Raw genomic sequence first — 16,785 nt, 5'->3', positions numbered from 1 at the left:
TGAGCTGCCGAGGAAAGGTTCTGAAGATAACAAGGGCTATGTGCTTATGGTCTCCACGGAGGACGTATGTATTTCATTCAATCATGTTAACCCTCGCCCAGCTGCTGGCCAAGACGGCATCCCTAGCCGCACCCTCAGAGCATGTGCAGACCAGCTAGCTGCTGTGTTTTCGGACATTGTGTTATCCCCACCTGCTTCAAGATGTCCACTATCATCCCGTGCTCAAAAATGGGAAAGTAACTGAACTGAATAACCACTGACCCGTATCACTCACTTCCGTCACCATGAAGTTCTTTGACAGGCTAGTCAAAGACCACATCCCCTCCTCCCTCCCCGACACACTCAACCCTCTTCAAATCGCCTACCACCCGACAGATCCAATGACAACGCAATCGCCATTGCACTGCAAACTGCCCTCACAATGCAAACTGCCCTCACCCACCTGGACAGAAGGAATTAATACAGTTGAAGTCGGAAGTTTACGCAAACCTTAGCCAAATACATTTAAACTCTGTTTTTCACAATTCCTGACATTTAATCCTAGTAAAATTCCCTGTTTTAGGTCAGTTAGGATAACCACTTTAGTTTAAGAATGTGAAATGTCAGAATAATAGTAGAAATAATTATTTATTTCAGCTTTTATTTCATTCATCACATTCCCAGTGTGTCAGAAGTTTACGTACACTCAATTAGCATTTGGTAGCATTGCCTTTAAATTGTTTAACTTGGGTCAAACCTTTTGGGTAGCCTTCCACAAGCTTCCCACAATAAGTTCGGTGAATTTTGGTCCATTCCTCCTGACAGAGTGTAACAATGTGCTGGTTCGTTGTCTGAGTCAGGCGCAGGACACCGGTTTGAGGAACAACACAAAAGTCTTTACTCAAAATGTTAATACAAAAAAACCCGGAATATCTCCAACAAGGAAACATCACGTATAGACAGAACCCTCCAACACACACGGTAATACAAAACAATCACGGACAAAACAGAAAGGTCGACAAGAGATTAAATAAGGAACATAATAAGGGAATAGAAATCAGGTGTGCGTAACCAAGACAAAACAAAAGGAAAAAGGAAACATGGATCGTGATGACTAGAAAGCCGGGGACGTCGACCGCCGAACGTTGCCCGAACAAGGAGAGGAGCCGACCTCAGCCGAAGTCGTGACACAGAGCTGGTGTAACTGAGTCAGGTTTGTAGGCCTCCTTGCTCGCACACGCATTTTCAGTTCTGCCCTCAAATTTTCTGTAGGGTTGAGGTCAGGGCTTTGTGATGGCCACTCCAATACCTTGACTATGTTGTCCTTATGCCATTTTGGCACAACTTTAGAAGTATGCTTGGGGTTAATGGCCATTTGGAAGACCCATTTGCGACCAAGCTTTAACTGATGTCTTGAGATGTTGCTTCAATATAACCACATAATTTCTCTACCTCATGATGCCATCTATTTTGTGAAGTGCACCTGTCCCTCCTGCAGCAAAGCTCCCCGACAACATGATGCTGCCACCCCTGTGCTTCACGGTTGGGATGGTGTTCTTCGGTTTGCAAGCCTCCCCCTTTTTCCTCCAAACATAACGATGGTCATTATGGCCAAACAGTTCTATTTTTGTTTCATCAGACCAGAGGACATTTCTCCAAAAAGTACAATCTTTGTTCCCATGTGCAGTTGCAAACCGTAGTCTGGCTTTTATATGGCGGTTTTGGAGCGGTGGATTCTTCCTTGCTGAGTGGCCTTTCAGGTTATGTTGATATAAGACTCGTTTTACTATGGATCTGTCTGTAAAAATGTTTGGGAAAAATGACTTGTGTAATACACAAAGTAGATGTCCTAACCGACTTGCCAGAACTATAGATTGTTAACAAGACATTTGTGGAGTGGCTGAAAAAACGGGTTTTAACCTAAGTGTATGTAAACTTCCCACTTCAACTGTATGTGAGGACCCCCCCCCCCCCATTAAAGGTTGCTTTGCTATTCCTAGACAGCGGAACGACCATTGCCCCCCTCCAGCCCTGAGGGTTCACACCGTATTCTTTTTTTAAATTGAAGATGTGGTAAACAGGAGTCGCAATGTATTCCGCTACCAACCTCAGCAATTTACCATCCAGTTTGTCGGTAACAGGTGGCTTCTCCTTATATATACAGTGCCTTGCAAAAGTATTCGGCCCCCTTGAACTTTGCGACCTTTTGCCACATTTCAAGCTTCAAACACAAAAATAAAAAAATTGTATTTTTTTTGTGAAGAATCAACAACAAGTGGGACATAATCATGAAGTGGAACGACATTTATTGGATATTTCAAACTTTTTTAACAAATCAAAAACTGAAAAATTGGGCGTGCAAAATTATTCAGCCCCCTTAAGTTAATACTTTGTAGCGCCACCTTTTGCTGCGATTACAGCTGTAAGTCGCTTGGTGTATGTCTCTATCAGTTTTGCACATCGAGAGACTGACATTTTTCCCCATTCCTCCTTGCAAAACAGCTCGAGCTCAGTGAGGTTGGATGGAGAGCATTTGTGAACAGCAGTTTTCAGTTCTTTCCACAGATTCTCGATTGGATTCAGGTCTGGACTTTGACTTGGCCATTCTAACACCTGGATATGTTTATTTTTGAACCATTCCATTGTAGATTTTGCTTTATGTTTTGGATCATTGTCTTGTTGGAAGACAAATCTCCGTCCCAGTCTCAGGTCTTTTGCAGACTCCATCAGGTTTTCTTCCAGAATGGTCCTGTATTTGGCTCCATCCATCTTCCCATCAATTTTAACCATCTTCCCTGTCCCTGCTGAAGAAAAACAGGCCCAAACCATGATGCTGCCACCACCATGTTTGACAGTGTGTATGGTGTGTTCAGGGTGATGAGCTGTGTTGCTTTTACGCCAAACATAACGTTTTGCATTGTTGCCAAAAAGTTCAATTTTGGTTTCATCTGACCAGAGCACCTTCTTCCACATGTTTGGTGTGTCTCCCAGGTGGCTTGTGGCAAACTTTAAACTACACTTTTTATGGATATCTTTAAGAAATGTCTTTCTTCTTGCCACACTTCCATAAAGGCCAGATTTGTGCAATATACGACTGATTGTTGTCCTATGGACAGAGTCTCCCACCTCAGCTGTAGATCTCTGCAGTTCATCCAGAGTGATCATGGGCCTCTTGGCTGCATCTCTGATCAGTCTTCTCCTTGTATGAGCTGAAAGTTTAGAGGGACGGCCAGGTCTTGGTAGATTTGCAGTGGTCTGATACTCCTTCCATTTCAATATTATCGCTTGCACAGTGCTCCTTGGGATGTTTAAAGCTTGGGAAATCTTTTTTGTATCCAAATCCGGCTTTAAACTTCTTCACAACAGTATCTCGGACCTGCCTGGTGTGTTCCTTGTTCTTCATGATGCTCTCTGCGCTTTTAACGGACCTCTGAGACTATCACAGTGCAGGTGCATTTATACGGAGACTTGATTACACACAGGTGGATTGTATTTATCATCATTAGTCATTTAGGTCAACATTGGATCATTCAGAGATCCTCACTGAACTTCTGGAGAGAGTTTGCTGCACTGAAAGTAAAGGGGCTGAATAATTTTGCACGCCCAATTTTTCAGTTTTTGATTTGTTAAAAAAGTTTGAAATATCCAATAAATGTCGTTCCACTTCATGATTGTTTTCCCACTTGTTGTTGATTCTTCACAAAAAAATACAGTTTTATATCTTTATGTTTGAAGCCTGAAATGTGGCAAAAGTTCGCAAAGTTCAAGGGGGCCGAATACTTTCGCAAGGCACTGTAAATAGCAAACAAAATCCCTCTTCTACACCAACATTGCGGAACTCAAAAAGTACAGTGCTTGTGTTTCATTACTTGGTCCGATATGCATGAATATGAAAGCTCAGCGTTTGTTGTTTGCATGTCATGCCAAAGTTAGCTAATCTTGTCAACAGAAAAGTTATTAAAGTGTTTGGCAATATCAAAGGGTTTTGTTTATGAACAAGCCATCTGCCTCAATGGGTAGTAGAAGGTTAACCCCAATGTCTGGGCTACTAAAAGGTTAACCCCAGTGTCCAGGCTAGTAGGAGGTTACCCCAGTATGGGATAGTAGGGGGTTAACCCCAGTATTCGGGCTAAATTCTAGCTTCTCATACTAAAGTGTGGCCACCTTATCATCCCTAGCTTCGAAATGACTCATTCAACCCCTCTCGGATATCATGGATATATTGAAACTAGTGGATATATGGAGGCTTAAATATCCTGACTTAGTGAGATATACATGGTGGAGGCTCATGGTGGAAATTCAATCAAATCCTATTGGATGATAACTTGTTTTTAACTAGGACAAAAAATTAACATAGGTACAGCAGATCCCCTTATTGTATGGGACACTTTTAAATCACACAATTTAGTAGTCATTTCTAAAACAAAAGCAATTTAGGTCAAAAGAGTCCATATTAACAAAGGAAATGGAAGGACTAACAATACAGATCGATAGCAACAAAAACTGTACCATAGAGGCACAGAATAAGTTAGATGAAAAACTAAAAGAACAGGAAGAACTTATTCAAGAAAGCTCAAGTATAACATACATTACCGTTCATTGGGTTTGGGTTCACTTAGAAATGTCCTTGTTTTTGTCCATTAAAATAACATCAAATTGATCAGAAGTACAGCGTAGACATGGTTAATGTTGTAAATGTCTATTGTAGCTGGAAACTGATGATTTTTAATGGGATATCTACATAGGCATACAGTGGCCCATTATCAGCAACCATCACTCCTGTGTTCCAATGCACGTTGTGTTAGCTAATCCAAGTTAATCATTTTAAAAGGCTAATTGATCATTAGAAAACCCTTTAGCAAGTATGTTAGCACAGCTGAAAACTGTTGTGCTTATTAAAGAAGCAATAAAACTGGCATTTTTAGACGAGTTGAGTATCTGGAGCATCAGCATTTGTAGGTTCGATTACAGGCTCAAAATGGCTAGAAACAAATAACTTTCTTCTGAAACTCGTCAGTCTATTCTTGTTCTGAGAAATGAAGGCTATTCCATGCGAGACATTTCGAAGAAACTGAAGATCTCATACAACGCTGTGTACTATTCACTTCACAGAACAGCGCAAACTGGCTCTAACCAGAATAAAAAGAGTGGGAGGCCACGGTGCACAACTGAGCAAGAGGACAAGTACGTTAGTGTCTAGTTTGAGAAACAGATGCCTCACAAGTCCTCAACTGGCAGCTTCATTAAATAGTACCCGCAAAACACCAGTCTCAACATCAACAGTGAATAGGCAACTCCGGGATGCTGGCATTCTAGGCAGAATTGCTTTGTCCAGTGTCTGTGGTCTTTTGCCCATGTTGATCTTTTCTTTTTATTGGCCAGTCTGAGATTTTTGCAAACTTTGCCTAGAAGGCCAGCAGCCCGGAGTCGCCTCTTCACTGTTGACATTGAGACGGTTGTTTTGCGGTACTATTTAATGAAGCTGCCTCTTTCTATTCTGTTGTATTCGGCTCATTTGACAAATACAATTTGATTTGATCTATACAGTTAATTCGGAAAGTATTCAGACCCCTTAATTTTTTCCATATTTTGATACATTACAGTTTTGTTCTAAAATGGATTAATTATTTTTCCCTTGTAAATCTACACATAATACCCCATAATGACAAAGGGTCTGAATACTTATGTAAATAAGGTATTTCATTTTCTTTCTTTATTTATATATATATATATATATATATATTTCCCATTTTACCAGTTCTTGGAAATCTCAGGGGAACTACAGATACTACAGAGAAAGGTTATTTTTCCCAGAGACTTGCCATGAAGTCTGTTTATCCATCCTAACTGGACATTGTAAAATAGTGTGATCTTCAAACAAAGCCAAATGTTCTAGCATTGAAAGTGTTGTGGCCAGTCTCCGGGACAGCTTACATGGATGATGAAGCTCTATTCTGTGTCTGTGGGGACTGTGGGGAAGTTGAGGGATCCAAACCTTTTCAGTTTAACCCAAGTGGCCGAGAAAAAAGTGTACCTGCCTCTCATACAAGTAGAAAATCATGTAGCCTCATCCACATATAATAATAAAATAAAATAAAATTGTATAGGTCACATACACATGGTTAGCAGATGTTATTGTGAGTGTAGCAAAATGCTTGTGCTTATAGTTCTGACAGTGCAATAATATCTAACAAGTAATCTAACAATTCTAAAACAACTACCTAAAACACACAAATCTAAGTAAAGGGATGGATTAATAATATATAGATATAAATATATGGATGAGCGATGACCGAGCGGCATAGGCAAGATACAATAGAGGGTATTTACATAAGGGATGAGTAATGCAAGATATGTATACATCATTATTAAAGTGTCATTATTATAGTGACTAGTGATCTACAGTGGGGCAAAAAAGTATTTAGTCAGCCACCAATTGTGCAAGTTCCATAATTTGCAAATAAATTCATTAAAAATCCTACAATGTGATTTTCTAGATTTTTTTTCTCATTTGGTCTGTCATAGTTGAACTGGCCTCTCTAATATTTTTAAGTGGGAGAACTTGCACAATTGGTGGCTGACTAACAAATACAGTTGGGCAAAAAAGTATTTAAAGTGGGCAATGATTTCAAGTCTATATGTAGGCAGCAGCCTGTCTGTGTTAGTGACGGCTGTTTAACAGTCTGATGGCCTTGAGATAGAAGCTATTTGTCAGTCTCTCGGTCCCAACTTTGATGCACCTGTACTGACCTCGCCTTCTGGATGATAGCGGGGTGAACAGGCAGTGGCTCGGGTGGTTGTTGTCCTTGATTATCTTTTTGGCCTTCCTGTGACAATGGGTGCTGTAGGTGTCCTGGAGGGCAGGTAGTTTGTCCCCGGTGATGCAGTGTGCAGAGGTTGTTGGCGTATACGGTTGCCGTACCAGGCACTGATACAGCCCGACAGGATGCTCTCAATTTTGCATCTGTAAAAGTTTGTGAGGGTTTTTGGTGACAAGCTCAAATTTCTTCAGCCTACTGAGGTTGAAGAGGCGCTGTTGCACCTTCTTCACCACACTGTCTGTGTGGGTGGAACAGTTCACTTTGTCCGTGATGTGTGCTTAGAGGAATTCTGCTGTTTCCTGAAGTCCCCAATCATCTCCTTTGTTTTGTTGACGGTGAGTGAGAGGTTGTTTTCCTGACACCACACTCCGAGTGCCCTCACCTCCTCCCTACAGGCTGTCTCGTCGTTGTTGGTGATCAAGCCTACTACTGTTGTGTAGTAATAACAGTGCATCTTAATGTAAGTCAAAGAGGAAGTAATACTTAATTAACAATAATATTGTCAAACATAAAACGATAGCGTGAACAAAGGTAGTGAATTAATTTTGAAAGTGTTTTACAATGTTATCACATGCCATACAGAATTAGAACTGCACAAATACAGCGTAATTGTACTCTCGCTTGGGGGTTAAAAGATTCACATTGGCAACACATTCGCCATGCCACTCTGTTTTTCAAGAACTATGCTATTTGACAGTCACCCAATCAATTATGCATTAATCAAGTAATGCAAATTCTAACCCAGCTGTTTAGTGTACGATTGTTTGCCAGAGGGCAACAACTTATTGTGGTAATTAGGACTATTTGACTTTCTTTGTTCTGACAGTGTTGCGCATGGCGAGAGTGGCACAGACAATCAGGCCTCCCTTGTAGGGGATTCTACTCTTCAGTGGATTCGGGGATGACTGCCTAAGGGTTTTAAACTGTACAGAATCTCAAATCCATAACGTATTCATTATCAATAGGAGTACATTCCTGAGGTGATGGAAGCGTCCTATGGATTTTCCAGTCTTGGTAAACAGCTTATGGCTTGAAGCAAAGTCAATTTTAATAGCTGTCATTCATCTTATTTGTTTAAAGGTGGCCTAGTCTATTTGCATAAATGTAGAATATTGATTCCGTATTTCTCGTTAGTTGAGGACTATCTGTGGAGAAGAAAATTGCACAGGCTATGATAGCTAGTCCACTCCCATGATTTCAATAATGCACATTCAATCATCCTAAAACCTTCGTGGCAGGACAAATCCAAATCCCAACATGCCCGTAATAAGAAGGCAAAACAGGCTGTCTCTTCCTGCCTGGGTAAGAGTGGAGAATTTCCCAACAATAGCTGCCACACTGGGTGTCATTTTAGTCATATTGAAAACTGTTTGGTGGATCTTCAGATATAGTAAAGGAAATCATTAGAGGGATTTGAAAGGACATAGAGAACCATCACTGTCATCATTTCACTGATCCTTTTCACAAGTATTGGGGGGCCTGAAAAGATTTTGATCTGTTCCAGAAAAATATTGACAGGTCTTCTTCCTTGGATGATGAAGCACCCACCTAGTGAGCGTGGTCAGATGAGGAAAAATAGAGGACACATTCAGCATGCTGAGGCAAACTCCCATTGCCTCAGAGGACAGTGGATGGCTTAGGTAATGGCCAGTGACTACTACCATAGCTCATGGTAATGATGGGTTCACTGAGGAACACTGTGTACCTCTGTAACCCCATATGTGTTCTCCTTTTAACTCTGCTTGGGTCCCCAGTATAACATACTCAAGCTGGCATAGGGTTCCTATTTCCCCCTCTCTAAATTAGCTGCCTAGCGATATTATCATAGAATACTGACAAATTCGGCTCCTGACCTTTAAGAATGCTGGCATTCATAAAAATGGAGGGGAATAAATCATTTTAAAAAATGGATTCTTTGGTTATTTCATGTAAGATCTCCCAATGGCCTGAGACAGACTCACGTATTCTCCCTGCTGTAGAAGTCTGTTCTACTAATTAAACTGCAAGGAAACTGCCCACATAAAGGCTTTCAATTCTCTTTGCTATCTGCTCAAATCACTTTCAATTTAAAGAACAAACCAGCGATATGTGAGGAATGGGACTTACTGTTAACTGACTGGTTGGAACTGCCTCAAACCGTGGTTCCCTCCCCATGAGGTTTAAGGGCCAATCGAAAGAGAAATGCAGCTGCCTTTATGTTTTTAAAGAGCATGCTCCCACACATGCCTTTTGTAGATTCAGACTCTTAACCCCAGTTGTCCGACAGTGAGAAGGACCTATTCAAAAGGCGAGCCATTACCCGCCAAAGACAGGTACATTGACGCATTGAATTCAGCTGGCATTTATTTTAAAACTTCAATTAACGGGTCACATTTACGACTGCCAAAGACGGAGCGTGAGTAGCCCAACAAAAGCTTGTCCTTTTCACAGCGGCACCACCCTTGAGTGTGCCACCTAAACTATCCTATGCACAGCGAAACAGTCTAAGCACTCACCAAATTACCTTGGAAAACAGCAAATTGGCCGGCTTATTGCAAAGTGCACATTACAAAAATAAGAGCAAATTCATTAGCAATGTGAAGGCTCCCACTGGGTTGGATGTGTGATTATCCTTGCACTAGGAGTGTACGCCCTTATCCCTACATTACACTCAGAACATTTCATTATTGAAAATTCACATACTGTATCAAAATAGAAGATGAATATCATACAAGGACATGTAGACTACTTACAGATGATTTTTACCTTCGCTTTTGTTTTGTCATATTTAAATTCTACACTTGCATGACATTTATACCTGTTGCTCCTGTCTCTTTCACTATACTCCACCCATATTTTGTGCTCAACTCTTAAACCTGCCTACAATACATTGTGCAAAATGCCTAGAACTGCAATTGTTGCAATTAAGCACATACAAACCTTTAAAAGGGCCATGCAGTCAAAATTCAGTTTTGACCAATAACAAAGAGTTCCAAACCTCTGCCAATAACAGCTAGTTAAGGTTACATATCATTCATTACATTAGGCCTCTCCAATTAGGTGTCTCATTCAGACCACTCCTAGCAAAATACATTTGAGAAATTATTTTTGCTGAAAAGCAATGAAAAAATATAGACAGTGCATTCGGAAAGTAGACAGACCCCTTGAATTTTTCCACATTTTGTTACGTTACAGTTATTTTTATCCTCATCTACACACAGTACCCCATAATAACAAAGCAAAAACAGTTTGACATTTTTGCAAATTTATCAAAAAAAGAAATTAAATATCACATTTATATAAGTATTCACACTTTACTCAGTACTTTGTTGAAGCACCTTTGGCAGAGACTACAGCTTCGAGTCTTCTTGGGAATGACACTACAAGCTTGGCAGACCTGTATTTGGGTAGTTTCTCCCATTCTTCTCTGCAGATCCTCTCAAGCTCTGTCCGGTTGGATAGGGAGCCTCGCTGCACAGCTACTTTCAAGTCTCTCCAGAGATTTTCTGATCGGGTTCAAGCCCGAGCTTTGGCTGAACCACATGAGGACATTCAGAGCCTTGTCCCAAAGCCAGTCCTGTGTTGTCTTGGCTGTGTGTTTAGAGTCGTTGTTCTGTTGGAAGGTGAACCCTCAATTGAATTTACCACAGGTGGACTCCAATGAAGTTGTAGAAACAGCTCAAGGATGATCAATGGAAACAGGATGAACCTGAGCTCAATTTTGAGTCTCAGAGCAAAGGGTCTGAATACCTATGTAAATAAGCCATTTCTGTTCTTTATTTGTAATACATTTGCAAAAAAATATAAAAAACGTGTTTTCACTTTGTCGTTATGGGTTTAGATGGTTGAGGAAAATATTTGATTGAATCCATTTCAGAATAAGGCTGAAACGTAACAAAATGTGGAAAAGGGAAAGGGTCTGAATACGTTCCGAACGCCCTGTATGCCATTTTAATGGGAAATTATTACAGTAAGGTACATAATTGTTACCCAGAAATGATTTGATGTTGAAAAAAATGGGTTGCGATGGGCCTTTAATAAATCTGCCCCAAAGTCCCTTATTGCCTTGCCACTTTAGTCAACAGCAACACAGGCGGGCTCTTAGGGAGATGTCTACGGGCTATGTAGATAAATCCTATCTGCTGAGAAAACCTTTCAAAGCTGGTGCTCTTCCTACAATATCCCAACTTTTTCCGGTTTTTGTCCACAACAATTTTTAAAGTGGGTTTCAGCGTTTTTGAGGGTCTGTGGGGAATCAGCCCTTGTGTTTGTTTCCAAAAAAACAATGTTATACACAGATTTTTTTCCAGTTAACAAAAGCCTGGTTGACTGCACAATGGATCGTGATTAGATTAAAGCTGCACTGTAAGAACTCTGGCATCCATTAAGGCCCGTTTTATCTCCCTGGACAGTGCCTAAATTGGACAGTTGCATTCTTCGGTTAAGTATCCTCAGTGAAGGACACACGGGAGGTCTGTATTTGTCCAAACAACTTACTGAGGCGTAATGTATCATAAAATGTTAACTCTGTTCAAGAAGGTCTGCTTCAGTGTTCTAACATTCCACTTAAACCTTCTATCATAAAGCATAGGCTTAGAGACTGACATCTCCAACTGCAGTTGACATTTTTATTTGACCTTTATTTAACTAAGCAAGTCAGTTAAGAACAAATACTTATTTTCAGTGACGGCCTAGGAACAGTGGGTTAACTGCTTTGTTCAGGGGCAGAACGACAGGTTTTTACCTTGTCAGCTCTGGGATTTAATCTTGCAGCCTTTCGGTTACAAGTCCAATGCTCTAACCACTATGCTACCTGCTGCCCAATAGCATATGAAATGTCAAACGTTTTGACTACATTAGATCTTATGATCTGATTTGACATCAGCTGCAAGGATGTTTTAAGATATTCGTCATACCACGTTTATGACAATGTAAAGTAAGTTTTAAGTGAAACATTACCTCCTGCACTGTACAGTGCAAGTGGCCGGCTCCAGGTCATTGAACGGTGGGTTTATAACCTAATAATATGATAATATGGAACTCTTGTGGTGAAAACCAATAGTGCTCTCATAACAGGTCTCGCTGCTGTAATTTCATTATTGTTCCATTATTTCACAGAGAATGGAAAGCATATATTTTTCATCAGGGGTTTCAGGGTATCACTATATCCTGTAGCAGATACAGCATAGAATGCATGAGAAATTATTTCCATATGTTCTGCATATTGTACAGAGACCTGCATGATCACTATCTGATGATGTTTGTTTTTTTTAATCAATGTGATATAGGTACAATTCATAATAGCAGAGTCATCTTTGCACATAACAGCAGTTCTCAATTTGTAAGTATCTCTCTAGCTGAGTATGTTGCACCAGACACAAACAGGAATTCATTGATTTCAGTCTCACCTTCAGTCAGGCCCATGTGGATGCTCCAGTAGCTCTGCAGACACTGCAGCTCTTTCTTCATGCCCCTTTTACAGCGACAGTCATACAGCGGGCTGACCAGCAGCACCTCCAGGGCAGCCTGGCACTCCCTGTTGGCCAGCATGGTGTCCCTTTCTCTGCCCACCAGGCACTGCCGCATCACCCGGTAGCGGGAGCTGCACTGGGGGTTCTGGTTGCACATGTCACTGGCCCTCACGCAATCCACCCAGCCATGGGCACCCGTCCCAGCCAGGCCCGAATAGGAACCGCCCGAGGAGTACGCAACTCCGTCTGAGGGAGAGAAAGGAGGCTCTCTCATTCGTCTAACTGAATAGAGTTACACATGCATGGACATATTTTATGGATTTGCTGTAGACACCACTGGTGCTGTATAAACATTTCATATGGTGTAAGGTAGTGTTTCCAAAACATCTCCTTGAGTACCCCCAGCTGTTCCATGTGTTTGATATATTACAGAATTAGCACACGCAAGATTTTTGACAACTACACCCAGGATCCACAAGTTGGTGGCACCTTAATTGTGTGTGTGGGGGGTGGGGGCTTGTGGTAATGGCTGGAGTGTGAATAAGTGGAATGATATCCAATACATCCATGTGTTTGATGCCATTCCATTTGTGCCGTTTCAGCCATTTTTATGAGCCGTCCTCCCTTCAGCAGCCTCCACTGCCATGAACAGATCCAAATATGTTATACTTGTTTGACAAGTCAATATAGGTTCATAGCACACACACATTTGGCACATCCCCTAGTTATGAGATATTCTTCAGTCAATTATCTGTTATGCTTCATGGTCATTGATCTCAATGCACTTACCTTGGGAATATTAACGTTGTACCATATTGTTACTGTACATGACAGTCAAATCAATAAAACCAAACTATTGAAGGCAAAATAAAGGCTTATCTCTTGAATGGAGTAGACAAACACCAACTCCAATATAGGTGGAAAGAGTGATATGAGCGAAACCTTCAGGTCGTTCTAAACCTGCAAACTGCTGAGGGACTAGAGACTTTGCAATAAAGTAGAGGGTGTATGCAGTAAAACTAAATTATGCAAATAACCATTATCCTAACAGATAAATTGAACATCTTCTACCACATACAGATCATCCTCATCATCATCATGTTTAGGCTATTCATTCATTTTATGTAGGTTATTTGACTATCTCAATCTTAATCAAATAAACATATGAGAATGAGATGCCAAGAGACAATACATATCTGCTCTAAAAACAATTTGGAGTAGGTAAAATGTTGCACCTAATAAACTCTAACATGCACTCTATGGGTAATTATGGAAATAATGTCAATGTAATTGATTTAATGACACTAAAATGTAAGATTGATTTCATAATGAGTAGGCTATAGTCGAAATAGCATTAAATGAAAGAGCCTACTGAATGTATTATGTTCAGAACAATTACTAAACTATCCACACGCATGTAATGTTATGGAATTAATGGTTTTTATCTCATTTTAAACTTAAGAAACATAAAAATATGAATGTCTCACCCAATAGAAAAAGAACGAAGTAGAAATAAATCCACATCACGACGAATTAAAAGCCTTTTTAGATTCAGAGTCAAGAATCTGTAAAAGCGGGGATCCGATTGAATTATCTTCCTCTTGTAAACGTGTTGTAAATCCCTTTCCAAATTTATTATTCCGGCTTAACTAAGTGTGAAAATTTGAATATCCTCTGAAAAAACTCCAGTTATTACCGAACTCGGCTTTACAATTTCCACGTCTCAATAATCCATCAATTTCAAAACACAAAGAATAAAATGTCAAAATCCTCTTGGAAAAGGAATTCAAATCCCTTTAAAAAACGATTTCAGGTATAAACTGTACATATCGAATGAACTGTGGCATCTCTCCGCATCAAGAGCTCTACTGATCCAGTTCGGGGTTCCCTGGCTTGAAACGAGATGCAAGGAAAATTATTCGGCAACGATATTGATGTCAAATAACTTTTCACATTGACATTTCTCTGGAGGTTTATGGAAACTGCAGCTACTAGCCTATGCAGGAGGGTCACTGGTGAGTGCAGACCTGACCAGACTTGACTCTCCAAAAGCCGCGCGCGTCTGACTTTAGTGCGAGTCTCTGCGCTTCATTTTGAGTGTTCTGGAATCACAGGAGTTCATTTAATGAGCTTCGGAAAACCAGAAGAGGGCGATGCTGACTCACTCGTTTACTGAAAAACTATTAACACCGCTATCTTTGCAATAATGGTTTCTCTCAAATTATTATGAGAGTCCATCTTCCTGTTGACACAGCTCGATTAGGTCTACTCTGTTATAGTCTGCCCATGGAAATAATGTTCAGTGGATTGTGACATTTCGGAATCGGTCTATTATGTTGTGCTTCCACAATCTGCTAGCTCATTCACTATAAAACGAATGTCCTCTTTTAAAGTCAAGGCAGGACATGTGCCTTTTCCTTCACATCGCTAAATGCGTAATAAATGTTGATTTATTTGTCAGCTACTTTCATGAGATCACATTTTTACCCTACTTCTTCTATGTCAATGCCAGCTCATAACGTGTAGGGCTACACATGAAACTAATGCAGGCCTACCAGTCAAACAGATATGAAATGCAGACTTGTCATATAGCAGAGATGATAACAAAAGCGTCATTCATTTCAGCTATATCCCATAATTTCAGTTAATGTCGCATTAGAATGTTGGTCTCAAACATAGAGGGTTAAGGGACACAATGTATTGTATTGTGCCAATGCCAAGGATGCCATGAAGTAAACGTTGATGCTCCATTTTTCTAAATATTCGAATTTTCAAGTCTTTCAAAGATATGACTTGGTTGTGCTGCATTGCTTAAATCCCTGGCCATCATACATTTTTTTATATATATATATTTTTTTTACAAATCTTGAAAACAAAGTCTCTATTTAGAGACATGCACACTGACAAACTGCATAGCCAGTGCCTAGTAATGATGGTAAACTGTCAGGCAGGCTAATATCCCAGAAAGAATAGGCTTGTGTGTTATCTGAGAATCAGGTTCATTTTGTCCTGTTGGCAAGGCTGATCTCCTTTCAGAGCTTTATTCCACTTCCAGTGGTGTGATGTGGATTAGCCCCACATTGCAAATCAGTGACTTAGCCCCACATTGTAAATCAGTGACTTAGCCCCACATTGCAAATCAGTGACTTAGCCCCACATTGCAAATCAGTGACTTAGCCCCACAATGCAAATCAGTGACTTAGCCCCACATTGCAAATCAGTGACTTAGCCCCACAATGCAAATCAGTGACTTAGCCCCACATTGCAAATCAGTGACTTAGCCCCACATTGCAAACCAGTGACTTAGCCCCACATTGCAAATCAGTGACTTAGCCCCACAATGCAAATCAGTGACTTAGCCCCACATTGCAAATCAGTGACTTAGCCCCACAATGCAAATCAGTGACTTAGCCCCACAATGCAAATCAGTGACTTAGCCCCACATTGCAAATCAGTGACTTAGCCCCACATTGCAAATCAGTGACTTAGCCCCACAATGCAAATCAGTGACTTAGCCCCACAATGCAAATCAGTGACTTAGCCCCACAATGCAAATCAGTGACTTAGCCCCACAATGCAAATCAGTGACTTAGCCCCACATTGCAAATCAGTGACTTAGCCCCACAATGCAAATCAGTGACTTAGCCCCAAAATTGTGAATGATCTTTTCTCTCATAAATTATCAATTTCTAATGCTGCACACACAAATCCTTTTCATGCAATGCTCTGTCAGGCTATCAGACTCCTTAGTGGGAGTTGGTTCTTGTTGACATGGTACACCATGGCTATCTCCATGGGTATATAATTGCTCCACTGTAGCATTGCAAAACATCTGCAGTGTGTACAATTAGAGAAAACAGAGTTATACTAGATGTTGCCTAGTTTTCCAGACTTATAGGCTAGCTTTCCCATAACACGACCAGGAACATTACTACACAGGCCATAAATCAAACTCAATTGCTGAAGGGTGGATGGTCTGTGAGTTCACTCCTCCCTTGTACATTATTGATCAATTAATGTCACTAATTAGTTAGGAACTCCCCTTACCTGGTTGTCTAAGTCTAATGCTGTGTTCATAACCAAGAAGGAAGGTGCTAATTTCCAGTTGTGAAGTAGTAAATACGAGTTGGATGCATTCATATGCTTTGAACTCATTGAGAAACGCTTATTGGCTAATGGCAAACAAGCTGCATCAACAATAAGCTAAACATAGCTATCATGCTCGCAAACAAATTAAAGTGTTCAAAAACCATATTAATAGATTGCTTTTAATAAATAATGTTTTGTTGTTGCATTTAACTGCTGAAAATGCTGTTTTCAAGGTCATTTCCTTAGTAGGTGATGTCAGAGGTCAGCATGTGGGAGAAGTTGGAGCTCAGATAGGAGTTTCACACTAGTAATTATCAGTTTGAGGGGCACTCAAGTGGATTTTTCTCAGCTGTACGTGGTAAATACCACCTTCCCACTTGGTTATGAATGCAGGGTAAATTGGCACATGAATTGAAAGGAAATAAAGAAAAACCAGGAGACACATG

The 16,785-nt window shown here is 40.5% G+C and overlaps 1 protein-coding gene across 1 annotated transcript in view; it reads right to left on the bottom strand.

Moving 5' to 3' along the window:
- Positions 1-14,282, bottom strand: part of LOC135532519 (GDNF family receptor alpha-2-like) — a 69,882-nt gene extending 55,600 nt beyond the window's left edge. The window contains exons 1-2 of the mRNA XM_064960032.1: positions 13,738-14,282; positions 12,188-12,496 (exon numbers count right to left, since the gene is read on the bottom strand). Of these exons, the coding sequence (XP_064816104.1) occupies positions 12,188-12,496; positions 13,738-13,774 (346 nt within the window). The 5' untranslated portion in view covers positions 13,775-14,282. The remainder of the gene's footprint in view (positions 1-12,187; positions 12,497-13,737) is intronic.
- Positions 14,283-16,785: the final 2,503 nt, after the last annotated feature.

The sequence above is a fragment of the Oncorhynchus masou genome, chromosome 1 (assembly GCF_036934945.1).
Source record: "Oncorhynchus masou masou isolate Uvic2021 chromosome 1, UVic_Omas_1.1, whole genome shotgun sequence".
Lineage (NCBI taxonomy): Eukaryota > Metazoa > Chordata > Actinopteri > Salmoniformes > Salmonidae > Oncorhynchus > Oncorhynchus masou.
The sequence above is the reverse complement of the archived record's forward strand: the minus strand, read 5'-3'. Positions and strand labels throughout refer to the sequence as shown.